Source organism: Vidua chalybeata, chromosome 10 (genome assembly GCF_026979565.1).
Source record: "Vidua chalybeata isolate OUT-0048 chromosome 10, bVidCha1 merged haplotype, whole genome shotgun sequence".
In the NCBI taxonomy this organism is placed as follows: domain Eukaryota; kingdom Metazoa; phylum Chordata; class Aves; order Passeriformes; family Viduidae; genus Vidua; species Vidua chalybeata.
In genome coordinates, this window is record NC_071539.1 from 10523066 (window position 1) to 10549808 (window position 26743).

Genomic DNA, 26743 nt, shown 5'->3' on the forward strand with positions numbered 1-26743 from the left:
TGGGATGGCACCTCTTTCCCAGCAACCCCCAGCTGTTATCAATGTGGTTTTTATTGGCAGCCCACAAAACACTTGACAAAAGAAATACCACTCTCTTCCTGTTAAGGAAGCTGGAGCAGGGAAAGTGCTTTGCCTAGGTCACCAGGCTGACCAGTAGCAGGTTAAAAATAAGACTGAGATCTCCTGTGTCCCAGAGCAATTCTGCCTGCTACATCTCAGAGCCTCATTACTGTAATAACTGCAAATTAATGACTAAACACCATCAGTGCCTGAACATAGGAACAATTTGGGATATATCAATGTGGATGTGAAGAAATGGCTTTAGGTTGGGGGTTAAAGTGAAGAAAAAATCAGACTTCGAATAGTTGCATGAAGTGCAATATAAAGAGTTTTAATATACCAGTTCTTGTTATAATCGTCTGTGTTTGGAGGGGCTACATGGGCAGGGAACTGTTCCTACATTCAGACCTACTGAACTCACCAGTCCTGCTGTCCTGTTGTGATATGCAGAAAATCAGCCAAAGGACTGAAATTCCTATTGCCAAGGAGTTTTGGAAAGGCAAAAGCTGAAGTGCGTTCTGAAGGCGTGTGTGCCTTCCTCTGCGAGGCTGTTCCGAGGAGACCTGTCTCACTTCTCCTCAGTGCTAGGAGAAGGTGGGAATGTGTTGATAGATGCGAGAAGTGAGAGCCTCATCCTTGTTAGGGAAGAGGCTGCCAGGTGTTTCGCCGTCTGACTCCACTCCCCGCGAGTGGCGGCGGTGCCTCTGTGGGCTCTGACTCACTGGCTGAAAGAACAGCCAGGACACAGGAATTGTTTTTGGTGTTTTTTTTTTTGGGGGGGGGGGGGTTTAAAATTTATTTCTGAATTTTGGGTGCACATCTTGGCAAATAGCTGGGGAGGAAAAAGCATGAATTTTGCCAGTGGGGGTTGCTGCGTTAAATAGCTCATCTCCTGTTTGGTGGCTGGGCTCTGCCTGCTGGTGCTGGGCTTGCTTTAAATCACCTGCCTTTTAATGTGTGGAGAAGCTGAAAAGGCCAAAGAGAACAGAACATGTGTTCAGCCTCCCTCTAGTGCTAGATTTTGTTAATCATTGGGATTAGTGGCCTGGTTGTAGGTGCTTGCTGGCAAGGAATGTTGGTACCACAGGACAGCTCTCACTGCTGGTGGGGCTGCCAGACTCCAGGAGGGATCAGTAACTCCCAGAAACTCTGTAAATAAAGCCACAGTCTGTGTGCATTGCTTGCCATTTGAGATCTAGCTTTTGCAGATTTCTGACTTCTAACCTGATTTATTAAAATCCATGTGATAAGCATCTGCCTTTTATCTAAATTGAAGCTGTGTCCAACAGTATAAATAAATTACCTGGTAATGTTAACCCTTTTACTCAAACCTTGGCTTTGTAGGAATGCTTTTTATCTGTTTCCTTCCTGCCTTCCTCGTGTGTTTGAGAAACAGGAATGTGCTGTGCTCTAAGTTAGACTTAAACAAATAACATGTGTGTTCGCTGAATGTTTAAATGCTCACTGGGACTCCACAAGTCAGTAAGTGTTTGCTGGATAATAGGGGAATTTAGGTTCTAGGGTGAGAAAAATCAGTAATATAACATCTGTATATGTTGATGAATATTGGGATGCATGAGGGATAAAATTCATGCATTTCTTATATGTGTGTATATATGTATTTACGCTCTATAAATATACGTATGAGAAATGAATCATGAGTGGGGATATAGAGCAGACCTTCACATTATTGGAAGCAAGCATGCACATTTTATCCCTGCTGCTTTTTCATCCCTTTTTGTGGGTAGCATGACTAGTAGATCCAGGATCACAAGAGAAAAGGAACACTGAGCACTTCTTTCAGGCAGCTCTTGATGCATCCCATCTTATACACATGTTTATTTTACAATGCCAAACCACATTCTATTTTAAATCTTTAATGAACCTCTGTTCCCATCCATGTAACTTTCCAATTCTTACTCTCTTCAGAACAGACAAAGATGCTTATTATAAACCACAAATTTTACTGAAAGGGTAAACTGGAAAAGTTTTAATTGTGCAGTGTAAGCCTGCCATTCATCTCCTTGCCTGGCTATTAATATCTTGGCAATGTTATAATGCAACAGAGCCTTTAATAGCTGAACCTCTCGGCAAGGACTACAAAGTAAGCAAGACCCAAACAGTTAACTGTGCTCATTATTTTCATCATGCTTATTACTGTGTTATTTAATGTAGTTGTTATGTTATTGTTTAATACAGTCACCCAGCACACAGGATGTGCCAGGACCTGCACACTTGTGCCTTCTTTGGCAGGGGAGCTCTGTGGCTGAGGCTGGGAGAGGCTTTCAGAGATGAAACAGGGCAGCTTTTGATAATCTGCCATACAGCAGGTGATGAGGTGGTACAGATCATGTGTAAATACTGGTATGGGACCTACTAAAAAGTCGTGAGAGGAAACAGTAAGGTCAGAAATGTTGCTGCTTATGATGGTCAGTGTTGTAGATGTTGAATGTGTTTACTACAGGTCAGGGCTGATCAAGGTAAATCCATCCCAGGTTAAGACACGTGCCAGCTTGGGTCCAGACAGAAGGCCGTGCTCCTCCAGTGCTGTGTCCAAAACTACAAGCCCTGGTGGGCATCACCTTGGTCCTGTGGACACATCTCTGAGGGACACTGTCACACTGCAAATGGTGGAGTCAGCCACAGCTGGCACCTGCAGAGAGTTTAATCTGTAACCTTGATTATACCCATGGATAATAGAGACATGAATGTGGAAAGTAATAGTGGAGGCATGGAGAGCATGCAGAAAAAGCAGGCAATTTTATTCTGTCAGAGCTTGGCTGGTGACAGACAAAAAGAAAGCAAATACATCATTGTATCTAAGGTAGAATTATTTAAGCAGAGGGAAAATAAAGAGATAATGAAGATGTGGGAATTCTCCTATCAAAGCAGATGAGCTGTGTGATGGGACAGAGGGAGATAACTGCTTCTGCATTGGTCATGTTTCCATTCTTCTCATATCTGAGTGCTATTCAAGTCTGCTGTTGGATTAGCAGGTCCTAGGAAAAATCTCTTGCAAGATCTCTTGTCTCAGATCCTGGGTAGCCTATGTTGCATTAGGGAACTATAATGCAGCAGCAAGACTAAAACAAACTGTCAGTAATAAGAAGGAATGCTAAAAACTACAGTAGACAAATTATTATGCCTCTTCTTTGAATGGAGCTGGCTGGGATTGGAAAGGGCGGTTTAGAAAGTCAGTCTTTCCATGCATTTTGGGCATAGTTGTAGTCTGGAATGTGACAGAGCAGAGTCAGATTCCCACCTTGGCTCTGGTGCTTTAAGTACTATGATGCTGTGCAGTGTAGAAAGGAGCTTTGGTCAAACAAGATAAAAGGAAATAGAATTATACTGCTTGGAGAATCCAGTTGTGGCCTAAATTCAGTTTTAGAGCCCTGGAGTTTTTCAAAGAGTAGGACAAACTTCATCCTATTTTTGATGAAAATTATATCTGGCAGCAATGAGAAGATACGGATATGGAGAAGTTGTGAGAGCATCTAATTTCCAAGAATGGAAGTGGCTGAAATGCAGGTTCCTGTCTCTGTTTTTCAGTTTCCATCACGGGTGAAAAACAGCTTCAGCTGCCATGAAGGGTGGTTTTGTTGTTAGAAAATGTTGTCTCTGTGAGGAGTGTGTGGCACAGTGACTGAGCAAGCTTAAAGATGGTAGAAATACTAGTGAGAAATGTTGCAGCCAGAGCTGAAGAAATTTGTTCCAGACATGATTTTAAGTGTCTGCTACCATAAAACTCCATCTTTGAAGGACCATTCTCCACAATTGTATTTTTCATTTTGATTTGCTGATTAAAATGCAGGATGTTGATTAGCTTTAACACACAACAGGTAAGGGAAAGCATCTGGAAAACATCTTGTGATGGTTTTAGTGTTGGTTTTAATGGTGAGAGAAGTAAAACATAAATGTTTGGAAAAGCCGTAGCAACTCCCAAGTGTTGCTGAAGCCAGTAAGCGTCGAAAGTGCTTTACAAACTCCTTTCATTCAGCAGTCCTGAGGCACAGCTCCTTCCCTCTCCATCTCCACATTTCTCTTTTGCCATTGTCACGTTAAAGGTCTGGCCTTCCTCTTCAGCTCTTGAGTTGTTTGTCCCTTCCTCCCCCTGTCTCTGGCTCTGCAAATTCCTCCAGTTCAGCCCTGCAGTCCCCTCTCTGTGTGTTCCTGAGGGCTGCCACTGCTGAGGTCTGCAGATACCCGGGTGTTCCACGGGTGGTGGTAGGGCTGCCTTCAGGGAGCAGCGTGTGCTCAGTTCTGAGGTCAGGTGAGCCTCTTAAAGATACTTAGGTAAGGACCTTCTAGTGCAAAGTTTGGCTTCTGTGGCATGTTGGCCCCAAGCAGAGATACAGCTAAATGCTGTTTTCCTGAGGTCTAATGTGTGCTGGGGGCACCACCTTTTCTGAAGCATGAATTCTGATTGAAAGACAGCGCTTTACATTCATTTATCTGCATGTGGACAATATCAAACTTTGGAGCTCACCCAGGAAGGGTCTGCACAGTGGATTCCTTTTTAGGACAGCACAAATTATTGTTCAGCTTTCTGCGTGATTCGGTTCCCTTTTCTTCAGCTGAGGTTCCCACTTAGGAGATGTGTAGAACCTAAGGTGTCTGAACAAGACAGTTGTTGTTAAAAAAGAAATAAAACCCATGGTCAGCCAGCCAAATCCAATATCTGACACACATCTGGCAGCCTTGAAGGGAATGTATAAATGGGCCTAATGGTTTGGAAAATGAGATTGCAAATTTCGTGAAGGCAAGAGCCTTTTTCAGTGAATCAGACTGTGGGGTTTGCGCAGCTGAGGCCTGCCTGCCCTTGAACTGCAGCCACTGACCACCCCACAAATGTGTAGACTGTGGCAGAGGCCAGATTTTCCTCTTCTCAGCCTTGAGACATATAGTAGATTTTTAACATGATTCATTTCCTCAGAAGCCAAACCCAAGCTATTGACTTTCATGTAGTTTTATACATCTATTTTGCTGACATTTTGCCAGGTTCACTGGGAATCCTTGCAAACATTTTGGCACTCACCCCTTCCTATTACAGCAAAACAAGCAAACAAACTCCAAAATACGTTACATGTTTAATTTCTGGACCTAGTGCTTACTCTGGACCTAGTGCTTACTCACATTGCTTACAATGTGAAAATTGACCAGCCAGTTTTAATTTTACTTTTTTTCTCAGTGGTGATTTTCTAATAGTTTCACAGCCCATGCTCAGGAATGCTTTCTCAAATTCAGAGAAGCGTGGCTGTGTGCTTAAACTTCATTAAAGTTGATAGAACTTAAGCACACGTGTAAAATTAAGCATATGCTTATGTTTTATAGTCTTTTTGCAGGTGACACAAACAGCTGCATATGGGTTTCCAATATGTGATTAAATTCCAAAAGGAGTTTTTAAAAACAGTTTTAGTCAACCTTAATTTTCTGAAATTGTTAGCTTTAACAAAACCTATCTTTTTTGATTTAAATTACCTGAGATGTGTGCCTTTTAAAAAGCTCTTTATTTAACTGTCACAATATGCAGTCTTGTGTGGGATAGAGTTTGTTCATGTAAATTTAATTTCAAGTTAAACTGGTGCAAACACAAAGTGATGTCAGTAGATCTTTGTGGACTGGCAGAGCTGTTTCTTTCTCACATCTGTCAAGGTGGGGGCCAGGCAGAGCCATTAAATTGTCAGCTGTGCCCTTCTGCCTATTGCAGATCATAAAGCTTTGCCTGGTCACCCAGGGAGACCAAAGGCATCCAGCCTTGATCCACAGACATCAAGAGGTGGAGAAATCTTGGAAGTTTGTTTTAACATTTAACTGCCGGCAGTATTACACATAAATGAGTATCTGTTACTTCTAAATGGAATTTCCCTAGCTTTGGCTTCCTGACTGCTGTATGTTTTTTTCTGTTTTGCTGGATTGGACAGTCTTGTGGTATCTGGCATTTTCATTCTGTAAACTGTTTAGTTATTGCTATCAAGCTACTCAATGTCCTTCGTAGGTGAAACCAACTGAATTCTCTCTGTGTCTCCTTTTCAGCTGTTTTCTGCTGTTCTGGGGCATCTCAAGTTCCTAAACTACTGCCTCCCATACTGGACACAGTATGTCAGTGCCAGACTCACCAAGTGTTGAAAGAAGTAAAATCACCTTCAACTCTGTGCTTTCTTGCTCCTGCTGGGAGATGGTGTTTGGTGTGGTTTTCCCCTCTGGGATATAAATCCAGAGTGGTGGGACTGGGTGTGACAGATTGCCTTGTGCACAGGTGTGTGTAATTCATGGCTTGTCAGACACCGTGCCTCATGCCCTGCTGTCTGAGGCATCCTCCTCCTACCTCTTTTCTTATGCCAGACAAGGAAAGATGAAGATCAGGACTTGGCCAGGATGTGAAGATGAAGGGAGTCTCTGCTCTTTCATATCACCAATGGATCTTTTAAAAATGTAACATTCATGTCATAGGAGTCAGGTCTTCCGTTACTGCAGTGGACACCTAATGAGATATTTGGTTTCTACATTGATTATTGCAGCTGTATTGGGGTAATTGGCTGCTCTTTGGTTATGGTTCCCCTTGGAGGCAGATGATGAAATATCCGCTATGTTCTCCTATTTCTCAGTTTTTCTGTAAGCAGCAATGCTCTGTGGGGAACATCAGCTCTGCTTGATGGCTAATTAAACATTAATTTGTAACGATATTGGAGCAGATTTTAAGTTGGTGGGGGAGTGGGCAAAGAAAGGGGAAACTTTTAACAGTCACTATAATTGTCAATAATGAATCCTAATGTAATTGCATTAATTAAAAGAAAAGGCATATATTCCCTGCTGCTGTAAAGTTAGTTAAAGTCAGTGAAAGTCATGCTGGCTCAAAAAGATGTCATGGGCAGCTGTTCTTGCCCTGTGGACAGACAGGTAGTGCTGTCCTGCCCAAAGTGTAAAGAAAAAATGATATATCCCAGTTCTTATTGTATATTCTGCTGATGAACTGGAATGTTTCACAAATTCAATTTAATTCCCAAGGACGAGTAATTGTAACTCCACCTGGAGAATATTAAATTGCTTTAATGGAAAAATAAACTGGTTTTATACTCCCCCTTCTCTCCCCACCTTCCCCATTCAGTTTTCAAATAACTTTATGTGCCTCCTTAGTTTATTAATACACTTCCATCTTGCTGCTGATTTTGCATCTGGTAGCACTTAACACAGACAAGACTCCCAAAGCTTTTGATCAGACATGTTAAGTAAACTCTCAGGACTGTCAGGTCTGCTGCTCTGGCAGATGTTGGCTTGTGGGACTCCTCCTCTCTCTTCATCCCCTGACTGTTCCTTATCAAATACATCCTGTTGCTTCCATGTGCTGAGGATTGTGCTGCCTTTCCCCACGTATTCTCTGGCCCTCAGCATGAAGATCCTCTGGTCAGCTGAAGGGCATTTATTGTTTTGCCGGTTTTTGGTGTAGAGGCTCAGAGAAGCACTGAACTTTTAAAAGCCCCATTTAGCCAGCCTTAACATTTCCAGGACTTCCTTCTGTGAGCAAAACAAAAAGTGAGGAACCCACAAAAGCTGGGTGCAGGTTTATATGCCCAAGGAGGAGGTGTGAGCCTGTGATGCAGCAGGGAGCTGGGTAACACCATCCTGAGGCTGAGGGGACTGGACAGCACGGGGCCTCTGTGTTGGCAGCTCCAGTTTCAAGGCACCTACAAGCACACTCCTGGCCTGCAAGGAGGATTTGTTGAGTGCTGTTTGCTGCATCTTTTTTATTCCTGTTGTATAATTGCCTTCTGTTGTCCTCAGGGGTGGCAGAGGGACAGGATATGTTGCAGATCTTCTCATGGTCTATTGTCCATGTGCCATCAAATCAATCAGTCATCCACTGCTGGCATTTGATCCAGGGTTTCAGCACAGCCTACCCCAAGGCCGTGGATCCTGTTTTGTGGTGCCCTTCCATCCTTTTTTTCTCTCTGCTCATTCATCTAATATCCATGGCCAGATCCTTTTGAGAATTCTGGACTAACCATATAGGTCTTTGTGGCAAAATCTTCCCTCCGGTGTTAGGGGCAGGAGGGAAGGTTATGTAGTCCTGGATTACTCTACTGCTCATCCACACTGGTGGCATCCTGCCCGCACCAACGTGCTGGTGTTGGGACTGGGGCTCTGCTCAGGATAAGCAGGGAGCAAGAGCTTATTAAACAGTGGTGGAAGATGACCACGGGCCCTGCTGACCCACAAACCAGTTGCTAGCCACGGCAGTGGCTGAGACCCAGCCATGTCATGGGAAATCAAGGCCATCCTGCAACAGAATTGCAACTGGAGCTTGAATGGCATGGACAGGGGTTTGTTGTCTTCTGGCATGTTTTGTCAGGTTTTGGATGGCAAATACAGAGAATGAAAGGTCCTTTAAGGAGCTGACATGGCACAAGGGACTAGTGTCTTCATCTGGTGGCCTGGAGGAACTTGGTTGTATCTCTGAGTTTCAGCGCCTTGCTCCCACCCCTCTGCCTGCATTCCCTTCCCAGGGCTGGTATCCAATTGACAATAAACTCCTTGGGACAAGGATGTTTCCTAGGTATTGTGTGAACAGTGTCTGTCACACTGATCCCTAGGGAAATATAAATCTTTATTATCATACAGCTTCATAACTGCAGCAAAGTCTTTGCTTTCTTTTATCTATGCATCCCAGGAGGCTGAGTGCAGTTGATTGTAATTTCTGTTGTTTCTCTTAAAAGAAAGGAAGAAATGGGTTTCCAGGTGTTGGGCCATACCCTGGCACCCAGGGCTGTGGTCAGTTATTTACCTGCAGAGATTGGAATGTACTCTCCAGCAGGTGTGACTCCCGACAGGTGTCAGCAGGTGGATAGAAAACACAAGTGGAGACTTCATACGAATGTCTCTAGAGCCAAATCAATCACTAGTGACCAGAGAAAACTGTAAAAGGGAAGCACAGAACATTTTATATTTATTATGTGTCTTGGAGTTTTCTTCTATGAGTTTCTCCTGCTCCTTTTGAAATCCATGTAAACTCATAGCAACCACAGTGTCTTGCAGCAGAAATAGCTCTGCAGCTTAGCAGCGTGTTGTGTGACAAAACACCTACCCCCTTTCCTTTGTTTTGAGACTGATGCCTCCTAGTTTCGTGCTTTCTTGTTATCTGCTTTATCTGTATTTTTTCTTTTTAAAAATGTTTTTATTATTTGTCCTTTTCATAAGTTTCTTACACCACAGTGAGTTTTTAAATCAGTTGTTAAGGTTTTGCAAGGTGTCTCCTAGCAATGCTTAACAAATAACTTTCCTTTATCTACTTGTTTGTTTGCCCCAGCTGAAAGCCCGTGCAGTTCTTTACCATACCTTGTTGCTTCAGAAACGAGTTCAGTCTGGATACCCAGTACTATTTGTGTTTTCCATGACTAGAGAGATTGAGTGTGGGACTGTGGCTACCCCAGACTAATTGCTGTAGGTGTGGCTGAGCACATCTTCCTTTACCCCACTGTGCCTTCTGCAGTTTGTTGTGGCACAGCTGCTGGTATGAACTTTGCCAAGGGAAGATATTTGGCACATTCACTGGCACTTTTTGGGGCCATACAGGCTGGTATTTAGTAGATGATCACCCCCACCCCATTCAAGCCCTGTTCCAGGTAGGCCTGACCTGCATCTTTACAGTGAAATCTTCAAAAGTGGCTGGAGTCAAAGAAACATTGCTCAGTTAAATGACAGTGGCATCTGAGAGGCACCAAATGGTGCCTTGGACCAGCCTTCTTTAAACTTTTGAAGTGCTTTCCTTTGGTCCTGCTAATATCCAGCAACACAAACCAGGTAAAACTATTCTGTGCCTGAAAAAATGAAAGAGCAAGGGGAAAAAATAAATCAAAACCTAACTTCCCTTTGGCTTTTATCCTTGATGTCATCAAAAGACTAAAAAGGATATTTCAGGCCTGACTTCAGCCTGATGGAACAGCAGGGAAGTTCTTTTCTATTAGATCCATGATACAATCACATCTGGTGAAATCACTGTGGTCACATCTGCTGAAATCTTCCATCATTTCAGATTTGTTTCAAAAGACTCAATCTTTCTGTTTTTAAAGGGCACGGCTTCTTTTCCAGCCCTCCTTGGTGCCTGGAACGGAGATTAGGCATCAATCAAGCATCTCAGACCCCCCCTTGCCCTGGATGCTACAGCCAGCTCTTGTCTCCATGTGCGTGTGTGGCAGAGCAGCCTCTTGGGACTGTTTAAATTTACATTAGGGAATTTGAAAGAAAATGTTTACACTTGTCTGTAGGCTTACAGGAGAATTGGCACAGCAACTCTTAAGGGTGCTTCATATTCCTGATAGATGCCCTTTAGTATGCATCTTTTTTGCCACTGCAATGTCTTTTGGGGCTTTAGATGGCTTTTGTGACCTTGGAAAGAAGAATGAATAAGAGACCAGGTAGCAGGGGTGTGTGTCTGAAAAGAACCTTGCCTCTGGCAGTGATATTGTTAGAGAAAGTGCAAAGAAAGAGAGGGAAAAAAAAGGAAAAACTAAACACAAGTCCCAGCCTGATGTATATCAAGACTGAATCACTTCCTTTCTTATTCCTGGTTAACATTTCTCACAGTCTCTTCTTGTCAGTACAGTGGATACTATTGACATCAGACACTTTTCTGTCCCTCACCTGTCCCCAGCTAAAATAGGAAATAAGAACTGCATCCTTCTTGCTCTTGTCTGCATCTCTGCCTAAGCCCAGTGCCCAAGGCCAAGGAGCATAAGGAGAGACTCACTCCTGTTCTATTTGCTCTTCCCACCACCTCAGTGCCTATCCCAGGATTACAACAGCCTGCAGAGCTTGACTTGATGGGCAGCTGCCATGGGTGCAGCCTACTTGCTCACAACTCCTGATTTGCCTAAATTCCACTTGCTCCTCTTGTTACTTTTGTCCTTGCTTTGCCCCAGAAGGCTTTTCTGCTTTTCCCTGTTCTTGGATGTGTAAATGAAAAAAGTGTTGATGTGTTACAGCTCAAAGAGAGCTCCCAAGCACCTCAGGCTAAAACCACTATACCAGGAACAGAAGGCACTCTGGGCCCCCAGCTTTGTTTTGAGTCATTAGCTGTGACCTTTCCTAATATCCATGGTGTTCATCTCCAGTCTTTCACTTGTGAGTTAGGGGGTTATCAGTGACCTGTGACAGCACAGCTTGTGAAATGAGCTGATGCTACAAGAAAGGTTGTGTGTTTAGCTGCAGCTCTGCTGTCTTGGAGGTGTCTGCACAGATAAACCAGCACTACATTTCCCACGAATGACAGCTCACCTTCCAGGGACACAGTTTAGAGGATGAGCTGGCCACAACACTCAGGAAACATGCAAATGTACTGAGCTCAACCTCTGTTAGACAAGACTTTTGAGGTTGATGGAGAGATGGTGGATACTGATACTGGAAAATTGCACTACTGTGAGCAAAGTCAAATACCCAAAGTATTCAGGAGTTTGGCCATTGCCTTGTGTTGGTAGAAAATACATGCTGGGGCTCGGGAGTTACTTGTAGCCTGCCACCCATGTCAGCAGGTCACTGCTGCAAAGCCACACTCCCATGTTTCCCCGACACCACCTGGCATCAGGAATTTGGCTGAGAGGCCAACCTGGCAGCCCACATTGCATCTCTCATCTCAGGGGCTAATGCCTGGCCTGAGCTACAGCCCTGCAGGGCAGGAAGCAGGGCATGGAGAGAGGGGAAAACAGAATAAAAGAGAGACGGCTGGGCCTGGGTAGGGAAAGGAATTTGGAGCAGGATCTAGGAAGGACATCTGGGAGCCAGATTCTTCTCTTTGAGCCCACTGCAAGGAGCTGGCTTGGTTAAATGAGAGATGTTCTTGTTCCTCTGCTGAAAGCTGCAAAATACGATAAGAGTAGGTGATCTAGGGTTGTAGGAAGAGGTGACATCTAGGGAAATCATTGTGCTTTTCATGGCTTTTAGCTCGGTGAATAGTCTCACAACCCTTTTAGAGCAGTGAGGCAAAATTTGAGACTCTGTGTTGACCTCTGGGCTGCATCTTCTATAATGAATGTTCCTTGGAGTCGTGTGGGGGACCTGTGGCACTGACTGCTGTTGGGTTGTAGGATTAGCAAAACTAAAGCAAGTTTTCATCAGAGCAGAGTGGGTTGATGGGGCTCAGGAATGGATTACCATCAGAGCTGCTCTGAGCTGCACACCAGGAATTCAGGGGCAGACAAACAAGCCAAGCGGTGAAGCTCTCTGCTGTTTTTCTCTCTATTGACTCAGAGCACAGGCTGAGCCAGGGGATAGGAGTGTAGGCGTTGCAGAAGTTCACGTGAGTGGATAGTCTCTGGCATGAATAATTTGTTGGACTGGGTTGGCTTACGTTTGCTTTTTGTCGAACTCACGTTGGCTGAGCCCAAGATAGCATCCTTTTTCTTTTTAAACCCATTTTTCCATATTCTACTGGCTGGAAGAGGGGACGCAAAAGCGACATGTCTGCAACAATGCCATAAATCCAGACAGAAATAGAATTAGCAGTTCCCTCTGGTTCCGGTGTTTGTATCTGCGGGGCTCTGAGCTTAACCAGCCCGGGCTCCTCGGAGCAGAGCCGCGTCTGTGCGAACCTGTTGTGCCTTGGGACCTGGCGCTCGGGTTTTGTTCCAGAACAATATCATAAAACTTTTATAGTAACGTCATGACAAAGAGCATGGGAAGAGGAATAACTTAACCCTCTCTTGCTGAAGTTGGTGTTGCAAATGCTCCAGTTTGCCCAACAAATCCAGCAAATCCTTCGGTTGAGTATTGAACAGTGTGGGGAGAGAAAAATTCAAGATTTGTGGGGATGGGGAAGAAAAAGCAACCAGAAACCTGTCTTTGTGAGGATTACCATTTCTTAAATGTCTTTAAAGTCCATTTCTGCCCCAGTAGGCCTTGGCATACATCTGTAGTGTCATTTGTTGGCACTGTTGCACTGCACTATGTTCCGGCATTTGTAGAGTTGGGCTCTTAATCTATGTTGATTATATTTTAATTGAATAAATAAATCAGAGCCCAGAATCAATAGAGATGCTTCTATGGTGTTTTATTTTTCTAGGTTTCCTAAGGACATTTAGCTTTTACAGTCTTATAACTTGTTCTGCAGCATTTGCTAGTCAGCTATTGCATAATTGTTCTGGGGAATGAGAACCTGGGAATAATATGGCCCAGAAATGCTAAGAAGCAGAAATGAAATTGGCTGATCTTCTCATCTGCCACCATCCCTTCTCTCCAGGGTCAAGGTACCAAGCAGGTCCTGTGTGGACTCCAGTGTTATTCCTGGGTCTGCTATTGGCTTGATTTATCACCTCACATGTTGGGGCCTTGGATGCCCTTTGCATCTCCCCTCTCCTTTCCAGGCTGACTTTTGGCTGCTTAGCTTCAAAATTCTCTGGAGTGGAGCAATCACAGATTTTCTGTCAGAGAAGCCTGTGGCAGTTACAGGCCAACAACTGGAAGATGAAGAAAAACCAAACAAAAGCCATGAAGTGAAAAAGAAGTTGCACTTTTGCAGATTTAAAAAAACAGGTGCCTGCAGTTAGTCAGGAGTAATGGTCTGGGCTAATTCCTGTGAAAAATATTTCTTTTTTTGAACAATGGTTTGGATGGAAAGACTTTGGCTCTATAATAAAAATAGGCAAGAGTCGAGTTTGTAAGTATTTTTCAACCTCACTCTCAGCCTTTTAAATGGTGTGGTTTTGCATAAACTTCCATTTTCTTGTTAGTCAAGCCAAATATATTGTAATCCAATAAGATTTAATAATCATTAAGAACTAATGAATGCCTCAGCACATATAAGTTTGTCACATCAGAGGCTGCCTACTTTGCATAGCCTGTCTCTCTTTGACCAACTTGCCATTTATGTGACAAATTGATGACTGGGGAGTTCTTTAAAACAGGTAATGATCGACTGCACCTAAAATGAAATTTAAATGAAAACTATCTGGAACAGCCAGTGAGCCAAAGGAAAAGGCAAATTTTTGGCTTGGAGAATTGAAGTAACTTGGTGAGAGTGAAGGCAAACAGAGCTGGATTGTCTGTTGCAAGGTGCTGGTATGGTCTCAACAGCTTTTGCAGTTGAAATTAGGTGAGTTGTTAGGTAATTCTTTAGTATTTTTATTGTGGACATTGTCAAGCTCTGAACGAGCTCTTCTGCACTGAACTCTGTAGATGCACGTATACAGAGAGACTCTGTCCTGTCCAGGGGATTTGCAGATAAGTAAGACATGGAAGAACAGAAGACAAATAACTCAGGGTGAGAAAAGACTTTCAGTGTAATAGTTCAATTGACTCAAGAATTTTGAGTTCTCTGCCTGCCCTGGTGGTGGCCTGGCTCAGTGGGGCTAGCCCCTAGCACCTACTTTGTCCATGGCATAGATCCTCAGCTGGGTTTCTTAAATTTCCCATTCCTAGTGGAGCTGCCTAGTTCCCAAAGCACTGAAAACATTGAGGTGGATGTTTCCTAGCCTTTACCTACTTTGCGTCCTGTTGAGAGGTCCCGCTGTTGGGTTGGGCTGTACAGCACAAAGGTCCTTCCTAGAGGTTTTGGACTAGGTTGATTTATCAAAAACAGAGCATGGGAATGAGTCCCCTTTAAAAATGCTTATTCTAGCAGGGATTGCAGTACTGCCCTTTAACTTGAAGGTTACATGCTCTTCAAGTGGCTTGAAGGTTACATGCTCTGCCATGGTACTGAGTTCTGGGTTTTACTTTGAGGTGGGTGGTGGTGGTGAAAATTCACGTCTCTTCCCTTCCAAGTGGGTGTCCCTACCAGCCTGGGTACAAATGGGACTGGGCTCTTTTGAAAGGAGAAAGAAAGCAAAATATATTGAATTAGGGTCCTTGGCTGCATGTTGACATTTGCTCTGGGCATGGGCTTTCCTGCATAAAAGCCTTTTCACAAGGACCTTACTTATGTTGTTTTGTGACTGCTTGTTGCAAATCACACCCTTCACCTTCAATCTGCTAGAAATGGATTGAACTTTTTCACTCCTCCTTGAAGGAGCTCATTTTTTCAGATGAAATTTGTGAAGAAGTGTTGAATCAGACAGGTACACCTACCAAGAACTGATTTAAAATAAGAATAGGTGCATGTTGCCAGTCACTGGTTACTATGGTTTGTAGCTCTGTTCTGTTTGTGTTTTGCCTGAGATGAGAACATGGCAGAAGAGATGCTCTTGGGATCCAGGTGCTCAAAGCCTGTCCCCAGCTTTGTATTTCCAGAAAGGTATCCTTCTATAAAACATCATCTTCATCTTATGATGTTGGGATTGTCCTGCCTCTTCTAGCAGCAGATTGCTGAATTGCTAATCCTCCCAGTCAGTTTTACACAATGGGACCCTTGTGGCAAATACGTGAAAGAAAAGCCCCAAAGCAGCATAAATTCCTGCGAGATGGAGGCTTGCTGTTAGTTCTGGAGGGAGCAGTGGGATTTCAGCATGTTTGTCCCTGCAACCCAAGAGTTATTGCTGGGCATGGGTGCAGCTCCATCAGGACAGTAAGAAACTGTGTGCCAGGCCAAGTGGTTTGAATAACTGGAACTTTTCTTTCTTCTTTAAGGTGAATCCTGGTGGCAAGACACTTGAGGAGAGGCGATGCAGTTTAGATGCAGAAATTGACTCTCTGACCAGCATCCTGGCTGACCTAGAGAGCAGCTCTCCATACAAACCTCGGACTCAACAGGTTAGTTGCACGTTGCATAAACACAGAGTGGGAAAGGGGCCAGCATCGACTTCTGGAGTCAATTTGCTAAGTGCTTGGTATTTGTTGTGAGAAGGCCAGCCAGTTCCTCCTGATAGCATCCAGATGTGGCTGTCAATGGGGAGAAGGGCGCAGCTGCTCTAAGGGGGCACTGGCTCAAAAGCTGCCGCACCTCTGAGCAAAGGGCCTCTGATCCCGATTGTCAGATTGCCACAGAGATTGTTAGAAAAATACTTGAAAAAAATAGCATTTCATTTGCCTCAACTTTCAACCAACAATGACTCGTGAATTAAAACCTTCTCAATTCACAAGGACTTTGTGCTTTTGTTTTCTTGTTGTTTTTCTGTTCCGTTAACTTGAGTCTGTCGGGCTGCCAGAAGGATCCAGATATCCACATCTCACGAAGTGGCTTGGATCAGAGCTCAGCTGTCAGGGTGGCTGTAGCCCAGCGAGGCAGACTGGAATTCGCACTTCTCTGCTGTGTCTAGACGAGGACTGCAGGGGTGACAGTGACTTGGCTAATTTTTGTCACTCATCTAGGTAGTGCTTGAGTGGAGCTATTTAAGTTCTGGTGAGATGTCATCTATTTATCAGAGGAAGTGGTGACACCCCGGAGGCACTTTTAAAAAGGCAATTCTTGAGATCTCATAAAATCATCCTAGATATGTTTGTGCCTTGTCTTTCCTTCCTAGTCTCATGACTGGTCTCATTTATTATGTGCGTGTGGGTCTATAGGCTGTATACAGCTGTAAGTATCCTGTATTTCTCTTAGTAAAGCCCCAAAAGTCAAAAGTATCGAAGAGATAAGTCAGTGATGGGTGCACACTCAGTATCCATACAAGCCTTCTTTTTGATTTGTCTTTTTCGGTTGTTTTCATTGCTCCATTTCTTTTAAGTAACTGAGAAATGATACCTTTGGAGCAGAGCTAAAGTAGTGATTGGAATCTCTTTAGATTTGCTGCTCTTCAAGTCTGCAAATGGGGCAAAAGCAGAGTGAAATCAGATTTGTGCTCTTTTGGAAGTGTCCCCCCTGCACACAGAGGCTCTGGATTTCCATCTTTTCTGCAGAGACCTCCCTATAAACTTGGCTTTTAGTGGCATGTGCACAGTTATTGCATAAACTTACAGACTTGTCCATGAAAAATAGTCTAATTTGGGTTAGTCAGTCAAAAAGACCAAAAATGTAAACCAGATACAATTCTGCCCTTTTCCCAGTGGGTTTTTGTTGTTGCGATAAATGAGACAAGCTCTGCTGAGGCACTGTGGTGAATAACCCATGTTGAGTTTGTTTGCATGGGCCAAACACACACCAGTGCACACTGTTACTGGGGAATGCTTTACAGACTCACACTGTTACTGGGGAGTTGGGTGAAAGAGATTTGTGCTCCCCATCATCTCAGCAGCGGCCCAGTCAGCTCTGACATCTTTGTTGGGACATGTAACTTCTGTACTTCTGTATTTCATGGAGCATCTACAGTTTGCTGACAGTGCTGCTGACAGTTTCCTGATGCTTCTTCCTTTGGGATTTGGGGTTCTGTGAACAGGTTGTTTTTTCACTTTTATTTTACGCCTTTACTGTTAAAAAATTTAAAAATCACTGTATCCAAATGCAAACATCTGCAGGTGTATTTGAGTTTCTGGAGGATTTGAAGTCATATCCCAAGTCTGGGACTTGATCTGACTTCCGAAGTTCATCACCCTCCAAGATGATGTGCTCATTCCCATTTGTGCACATGCTTGTTCCCATGGCTTTCTGCCACAACTTGGGTGGGGGCTCTGCAGACTTGTCACCTGCACCCAGGAGCACCTGGATGGTGAGGCTCCCAGGTGCATTACACACTGTGTGGCCTGGTGGGCAGAAGAAGCTGAACTCCATCTCTGGGATCAAATCCCAGCTTGATTTGTTCAGTCTATCTGACTTCTCGGCATCTCTTGCTTAACGTAATGATGTCCTGTGAAAAGTAGTGCTACAGAAACTTCTAACTAGAGCAGTTAGACAAATAAAATGCCAGAGTTAGATGTATCATCTGCTGTAATTAAAGAGTACTCAAACAAGTCCTTGAAAGGTGGAACTAGAATGTAAAGCTTTGATATTTTCCTTTGTTTGATCTGTACTAAGTATTAAAACTGGTGAGTCATTTGATGGTCTTACAGTAGGATAATAGATTAGGCTGCAAATTGTAAGGTACTTACTCAGAACATCAACACATTTATTGGATTACACCTTAGCTGACCTTCCCAAATTTATCAGGATAATGGCTGCAGATAGGAAAAAAGGGCTATGACTTGTTTTCAGAGAGGACATTTTCAGTTATGCTTATGTGGTCAAAGCATTATAATAATTTTATAGGAATACCTTGCCCTTGGGGATACTCCTATTCTGGAATAAGAAATTTTATTGTTGCATTTCTTTTTTATATTATCTTCAAGACAGTTTTAAAGCAATGCAAGATAAATCGTAGCATAGTCCTCTCTCACTGGAGTAGGAGTGACAGCAGGGTAATGACAAGCAGTTTATTTAACATACGCTGCCCATTGGCATGAATTCACACGAAGGGAAGCTCTTTTGATCCTTGGTACGAGTTCAAGATTGCAAAGACACACACTGCACCAGGGGGTTCCTCTGACACAGAGGGATATAATGTTTCTTGGAAAGGATGGGCCAACATCAACCCCAGACACCATCCCTTAGCCCTTGCTGTTGAGGACGGGTGAGTGTGAATCTCTGCAGCATCCCTGCATTGCTTACCTGAGTGTCACTCTGGTAACGTTTTTTGTGAGCTGGGCAGGTGAAAAGGACACTGCCATGAGCTGAAACTGACCACCATTAATAGAAGGCAGGGAGAGAGTTTGGACACCTGTGGTCAGCAGTGCCCTCCTGGTAACACATGGTCCTGCCTAATTAATGGCCGCTGAGTAGGAAAGCAAAGGTGACCTGGGCTGAGTCCATGTCTTGCAAGCAAAAGTCTCTCTGACTGACTCATAGAAGCAGTCAGAAGTGATTAAATGCAAGTTTTTTCCTTTCAAAATTGCACATACCTAAAAGCACAGAAAATTACAAGACTAAATCATCATCTTTCGCCTCAACAGAGCAGCATCTAAGGATGTTTTCTGTCATGTGAGGTGGTGTAGGAGAGATTGTATTTAAAGAATTCAGCTAGAACAGAAGTTTTAGACAGAATCTGCATGACCTTCACCAGCATGACCAGTACTCGCCCTCTGGTACAGTAAATTAAAATGGACAAGATGACCAAGATGATCTCAAAATTGCCATGACTGCAGTAGCATATGAGGTTTAACTTGCCTCGGGTGTTGTGGGAAGAACTGCAGATGCACTAGGAAAAAATCTAATTAATTTTTCCTCTCATTTGGTGCAGTTTGGAAGTACTAGTGTGATGAGTAAAGTACAGAGCTCCTCTTGTGTAGCTGCAGTGTGCCTCTGTGTGCATATCACACCTTCTAAATTGCAGTAACTCATTGGAAAGTTCAGAGGCAGAGAGCCCACTGTATCTTTCATTAGTAAAAGGAGGCATTAGTAAAAGACAAGATATTAGGTGAATAATTCCCATGGATGGGAGCAGGGGCAAGTCATAAATTGTGTGAACCCTGTAAGTAGAGACCTAGTGAATGCTGTGGTCATCTGACTCCTCTATTAAAAGGTATTTTCCCCAGTTTTTACCTGTTCTGCTTAAATCCTTGCATAAGAGATCAGTGCAGCAAGACCTTAACCAAAAAAAAAAAAAAAAATCCACCCCAAACCAAAAATGCCAAATTTCAGCCCATAAAACAAATGTTTTTTTTAAAAAACAAGAAAACTTTGTGAGTCTGTAGAAAAGGTTTCCAGCAGAGACTATGAAAATGAAATACTGGCAATAGCAGCATATGTAAGCTCAAGATTCTTTGTCCCTGCTGTGAATTATGTATTGAATGATGATTGCTTTGTCTGTAATTGGACACCTACCTTCTGAAACTCTTGAATTTTATCCTGAATTTCCAACAGAATATCTGTTTGGCAAAACAGCACTTTGTGGGAGGTGTACCAGGTAATAAGTGTACCTGGACTGATGGTATTTAAGATTTTTCTAAAAGCAAGTGCTCTGTGGCCAATATTTGTGAAGTATTTAAATAGCAAAAAAATCTTGCTTGACCATGCCCCATGGCCAAGATGAAATCTGCTTGTGTACAGCTCTTGGAGGCAGCTTAATCCAGAGGGAACTGGGCTGGCATTCTGGAGACCTGTTTCATTTCCAGCAACCCCTGCTGTACTAAATGATCTTGAATGTAGTGTTTCCCCTCTCCTGCCTCTCAAAATCTCTTCTGTCCTTGTAGCTTGGCGACCTCTTCAATGTGATTTGCCTCTTACTCCCCATGTGTATGGCATGTAGCAATGTGGAACCTTGGTCTGGGTTGAAGGCCTTTGGGTGATGTGGTTGTGCAAACAGGTGGGGAACGTGAAGGCAGAGTTAGGCAAGATTTCTAAGGATTCATGCCTCTGTGTCATTGCCCCCAGTACTAGGCACCTGTCACTATCCAACACTTTAAGGCAAAGTGAGCACTATTTTGAAGGAAAAGGGGCTCATTTTCGCTGTGAGCTACAAAACAATAAAAATGTAAAGAAAATTAAATTTAAAAAATCAGTGATACATTTTCATTAAGTTTCAAGCATACTGGGAAATAATGTCTTGTAATGACTGGAATTTAAAAGGGATTTAAATGTTTGACAGTGCTGGTGGTTATCCTGTCACTTCTTTTGATAGCCATTTGGGGATAGTAAAAGCAGAGAAAAGGCAACGGACGTATTTTCTTGCAGAGTGGTGGGACAGGATTTGAACAGTTTCAGCTGTACAATCGCAAACCAAGGCAAAATGTTGAGTGCTGAAGACAAAACAAAACAAGGCAAAATGTTGAGTGCTGAAGACTCCTAGGCAGTCTCTTCCGTGTGAATTTCTAATTGTAATGCCCCACTTACAGCTGTGTCAGGAATGCGTGGCTGAGAGTTCAGGTGTTTTATCTTGGTTTATGCAGAGCTGTGATTAAAGCTTCCAACCCAGCAAGGGGAAGCACATTCTCCAAGCTTTGAGAAAGATCCTTATGATTGCTCTTGGTTTGGGCTGTGAGGCTGTATGAAAAACAGATCACTGAATCTGAACTCAAAACAGTGTGCAAATTTGTTAGTACAGGCTCAGGGTTGGTTTCATTGTTCCTGGTACTCACCTGAGCCTGGCTGCTTAGGCTGGTTTGCACCAAAAGGATTTTGGAAGGGCAGTCCACAGAGTATGTTACAGAACTCCAGTTGTTGTCAGGATTGTATTTATTTCTTTTAAGAAATAAAATTTAGGTGTACAAGCAGATTGAGATTGATTTGGTGGGTTCAGAATGAATTCCTCCCTCCTGTAGCATTTATGTGACAGAGAGTTTTATGGTTCCTCAGTTATGGGACTTAGGGGAATATGGCTTTTTCAGATGTTCACTTTGGACTGAAATGGATGGCTTAGCTTCTGTCATCTTCCCATATGATATTTGAGGTAAATAAAAGTTTCCAGGCCTCATTCTGCTGGTCTGAGCACATCTAACTGCTGGGCATCTTTGCCAAAGCAGTGCACTGTAGCCAGGCAGTTCTTTCCCAATTGCAAAGTGCTCTTTGTGTTTGTTCTCTTGAGTTCTGTGCTTTTAGGCATTTGAATCTCTTTGTTGTACGACAAGAGGGCTCATTTGAAGTAGGCTCATCTGCTGAAACTGAGAAGCATCTGCTGTCCATCCTAAAGGGTTAATGACCTTTTAGTAGGACCATCCTAGCTACTCTAGAGCTTTTGTGCTACATGCTGCTTTTCCTGAAGGCCGTGACTGCTGTTGTTTTGCTGACTTGCATGACAGTGGCTCACAGCGGTGTGCCCAGCTGGCGCTGAGCTGGTGAGCTCCAGCCCTTGTAGTAGCATCAGATGGCCTGTGCAGACTCACTGCAGGGTGCTGACTGTGGCTGTTCTCAGTGGGCTGTGGCACTTTTGCCGTAGTCATGGACATCAGGAATTGCATGGGCTATTCCAAAGATGGGCTCACCTCTGAGAGCTGTGCTTCTGCTTCTGGCTACAGCACACTGGCTTTGTGCTGTCTGGAAAATCCATGTGGATTCTGAAAGTAGGAAAGGAAGTGTCCCATCTGGAGTGATTTCAGTAGGTTCCTCCCAGCACTCAAAATGCAAAGCCCCTACATCCAGAAACGCTTCCTGCTGTGGTTCCCCTCTCCAAAGGCAGAGTGACATTCCCACCCCATGTAGGTGGTGTTTGAGGTGGTCCCTGGGTTGGAGCTTTCTGGGAGGACCACGGTGGGTGTGCTGGCTGTGAGCATCCCATCTGTCCTGCTATCCCTGACATGGGATGAGGCAGGAGCATGCACAGGATGGGGATGCTCAGCCATGAACGTGTGAGTTGGGAGGCACAGCGAAGAGATGATTTAATGTGTGTTTGGATTTGGTCTTTATAAGAAGGGAAACCTTCCTGCAGTCATCAGCTCCAGCCAGTGCGTGCAGCAACTGATGCTGCTCTGATTAGCAGATGCCTGAATCGGTTGCATCTGCTGGTATGTATTAAACCTTAATCCTTTTGATAAGAGCATGTCCGTGAAGATTTTTAAAGAAAGTTTTCTGAGATCCCGGATTATCAGCCTGTCACAGATGAACAGGATAAGAGTGACCTTTGCAGGGTATTATTTCTTCCTCTTGTACTATCATCAGAGTGAAAATAAATCAGCACTACTCCTGCTGTTTCTTTTTCTGATATATTATCAAGTTCACAGAAATATCAGTAAGGGTTTCTTTTCCATTTTTCCCTTTCTCTTTTTCTGTATCCATTTTGGTTTTCTGCCTACGTGTTTGGCTAAAACTTCAGGTGATGACTAGTGTTGGATGTATTGGACTTTAAAATCTGTGCAGGCATCTCAAATTTGTATATGGATAAAGATAAACATTTACTTTGGGAACAGTGATAAAAAACAAATAGTACTGCATAATTTGGTCTTTTTCTCATTCTGCATTTGTGATTGTTTTGCTGTGAGTGGTTGAGAGCAGGGTTCTTATTCTCTACAGCTTTTCAAGGCCTTCTACCTATTGTTATGTTTTGTTTTCTATCTTTTTCCCCACAATGGGACTGAGCTGCTGTAAGCCATCATCTCAGGAAGCCTGTCATCATTTCCCCATCCTTGCATTTTGGCACTCGGTGTAGTTTGGCACTCTCCTCAAAGGGCTGTGGTGCGCTTCATGAGGTGTCCGTGTGTCCAGCCTGCAAAGAGCAGCTGCCTCTGGGGCAGGAACCTGTGTTTTGTTGGGACGCCGCCTCTGCTCGTGTTCTTGCATGGGTTGATGCATCTGAGTGCTTCAGCGGCATCAGATTCACCACTATGACAGCAGCCCTGTGCAATGGGGAAGTACACTGGCTGGCTCATGGGCAGGGGAGGAACCTAGGCACTGGGAGATCAGATGACTTGATTTGTGTCTGAGTCACCAGAGGAGCTAAGGCCACACCCTGTCATGGATTTATCTTCATCTCATACCCCATTAGAACAGATGGGCAGAGTGTGTGTGAGAACACCCCCTGTCAGAAAGATTTAAAGAAGTCTCAGGTGTGGGGTTGATTTCCCCATGTGTGGCAGCCACTCTTCTGCCCAGTGCCTTCCAAGGAAATAACTGGAGCATTTTGGAATGAAAGCACAGTTGATTAGTTCTTCCTACTCAGCACCCAGTGGTGTCCAGCAGTTGGCTGCTCCCCACATATGGTTTGATTTCTGTGACCATTTTAAGTGGGTCTGTGGGAGGGGTATCTGTGTGAGGAACTCTGTGGCTGGGGAGGAGGGATCCCTGAGATCCCTATCTTGGGGAGCTGCAGGGTGTGCAGTGGGGCCACCCTGGCTGTCCTTGCTTGGCCCATGGGTGGCCCCACTGCACACGTGCACAGCGAGCTCCAAGCTGGCTGCGTGTCCTGCAGGCAACTTGAACTTTTGCTCTTCCAGACTGTGCTGTAACCAGGATCTCTGACCTGGTACATGGATTGTTTGGCTGACACACACAGACAAATGCCAAGGCTAATACTAGGGGGAGAAGGGAAGTGGAGGGGCAGTCAGGAGAGGTAACAGATGAGAACAGGAAGGGTCAGAGTCCGCTCAAGATGCAAGACACAAGTCCATAGGAAATCAGGCTTCCTTTGCTCTGCTCTCTATGGTTTCTGTTCCTTTTGTGTTGTGTTTTTCTCTTCTGTGCTCAGGAGGAACCAGCTGCATTTCCCTCCCTGCTAGGGAAAGGAAATAGTTCAGCGCCAAGGGAACAGCACAGCAACTTGTAGAAACACCTGCATGGCAATACATCACTTGGGACTTTGCTCCCACTGTGGACTCTGCTGGGCGTATTCCCCAGGCTGTTTCCACCTGGGAGTGACGACTGTGGTTCATAGCAAAGAGGGCATTGCCTTGGTGTGCCTTGAAATTGCTTGGAATCTAGCCAGAGACCATTGCAGTGCAGGTATAGATCCTGTTGATGGGAGTTCCTGTGGGATTGTTCTCTTTAGAAGAGGAGGGCAGCTGCCTTCTGCAGTGGTAGTTTCTAAATACAGTTTGAAAGGTGAGGGCTTAAACACACTGGGAAGCCCTGGCATTTAAAGTATGGCCTCTGTGAGTTTGTCCTTGCTGCTCATTGCGGAATATTTGCGCGAGCGCTTGCAACGTTCCGTGTGTCCCCGTCCTTGTTGTGCCCTGGGGTGAGAGAAGTTTGATTTTTTTGTTCTGCACATGGAGAGCTGAGGCACAGAGAGACTTTGCAGATCATTGTAAAACAGGGCTTTGGACAGATATCAGTGACATTCTGGGATAGTGTTGTCACTCACTGTTGTCCATCCTGTTCTCTGTGGTCTGTTTTTCTGAGGGTCTGCCCTGCCAGGAGGGAGGACCTCTCCCTGGAGCCCTTGCTGGCCATTCCAAAGGCAGATCAGGTGTATTCACAGCCTCATTTCAGGTAGGGCCACCTGTGAGGACCTAGAGCTCCACAGAAAAGTGAGACCTGGCCCTGTAGTTTCTCCATCAGACTCTGCTACCAGTGTGTAAATAACCCTGATCCATTTGTAGCCTGAATATATCTCAGGATTGTTCCAAGATGTTCTAGTTCAAAACCTAGTTCATTAAAATAAGAGGCAGAGGCATCTGTGAATGGTTTGAGAAGCAGTGTCTGTATTTTCTCTTATTGATTGCCTTTGGCCTTCCTGTCTGGAACGGGAAGAGACATGACTGTGATGCTGAAATGCATTGTCTCTTTCTTTATATTAAAGCTGCCTAGGCTAAAAAAAACCCCAACCCACATCTAGCCTGTATCTGAAAGCCATGAATTGATAGATCCTTGCTCTATCTCTCAAGTAACTGTGAATTACTCCAGGCTGTTATAGTTTCATTGTAGGGAGGTTCTTTCCTTGACTCAGACTTCTTTGCATCACAGTAAAATGCAATTAGGTGACGTACTTATTGTGGCTTGGAAGCACTTACAATTCTCTCAGCCTTATGTTGTCAACTTTTGCTCAATAGCAGGCTTGTGGACTGTGTCACTGTGCCTGTGTTAGCATATATTATCACCATATGGTGTTTCAGTAGTGAATAGGAAACTTCTATGAGTATGTAAAAGAGGCTGAAATGAAAAAAAAAATTACAGTAAGATAAAACTAACATGCTGCTTCACTGCTGAAAGTGAGCACTCTAACTGCTCTTTCTATGGGAAATCAGTAATGTGTTGGTCCAATGCAATGGGTATTTCTGTTTTCCCCCACAGATTTAAAAAAGAAAACTAAACAAACAAAAAAAAAAAAAAAAAAAAAAAAAGAAAAAGACCTGGCCAGAAAAAGGAGATTTTGAAGCAGTTATAAATACTTCTGCCAATGTTTGCAGTCTGAAACTGATTCCTCCCTGCCCAAACAAAATATTTTGAGTCTTACAATGAATTCTTCACTTGGAAGGAAGTAGTTCCGTGTGCATGAGTACAGTAAGAGCAAGGGCAGGTTGTGCATTTTGCATGGCATTATGTGCCTCACAGGCAGGATTGTTGCAATCATCTCACCCGATTGCCAGCGTAAGCCAGGTCAGAGACTTTGTTGTCTTGCCATAAGTAGCACTATTGTTTCTCTCTGGGTTGACAAGAGGCTGAGTATCTTACCCTCTCTGGAGTGATTTGTAAGGTGTCAATGGGAACCCATTCCTGTCCCAGGCAGCTCAGAACCATGAAGAATTGCCATCTTCTGTATCAGCAATCACTCCAGTCATCCTGGGGTCTCAGGCAATTTTGGTGCTGTCTTCCCAAACCATTAACTTGTGATCCAAGGAGAATTCAAGAAAGATGGGAGGCACAGTTCTCTTTCCATCCAGCAGAAAGCCAGGATGCATGTGCAGCTTCAAGCTGTGATTATCAAGAGGGAAAAGAAGATGTTAGGGTTGATTACTCTGCTGGTTTGCAGAAAGATCAGCTGTGCATTACGTGGGATATCTGTGTGGCTAAGGTCCTTTTACAGTCCTAAAAAGTGATAGAAAAGCAGTTGTTCAGCTGGATTTTTTTGAGCACTGTGTAGTTCAGCAGGGAGATAGTACAGATATTGTTTTGAATGATATTTACTCTTTTTCTGGAAAGATTTTGACTGGAATCTGCATGAACAGCTCATGTCCAAAGTGCAAGACAAGGGATCTGGCTGGGGAAAAGGGTTACCAAAAAGATCACGGTGTTTTATGAGGCCCCAGTGACAGCTGCTACCGTGCTCGAGACAGCACACTCTGCTTCCTGAGAAAAGCTGTGGGGATACCACACAGAGGATGAATTGTTAAGTGGTTCTTTTGGGTAAATGTAGATCACTGTTAGGTTTTGGAGATATCTGGAAGAGCCAGAGCCAGGACCCCAAAGCAGGACTGTTTAATCCTGGAAATCATCAGACTTTCTGGCAAGACTTGCCTTTGACAAGACTTGGCTTTGACTTTGTTAGTA

The 26743-nt window shown here is 44.0% G+C and overlaps 1 protein-coding gene across 7 annotated transcripts in view; it reads left to right on the forward strand.

Annotated features, from left to right (window-relative positions):
* Positions 1–26743, forward strand: part of LPP (LIM domain containing preferred translocation partner in lipoma) — a 322183-nt gene that overhangs the window by 154014 nt on the left and 141426 nt on the right. For all 7 annotated transcript variants that reach the window (XM_053951296.1, XM_053951295.1, XM_053951294.1 and 4 more), the window contains one exon: positions 15610–15732. In XM_053951296.1, coding sequence (XP_053807271.1) covers positions 15610–15732 — 123 coding nt within the window. The remainder of the gene's footprint in view (positions 1–15609; positions 15733–26743) is intronic.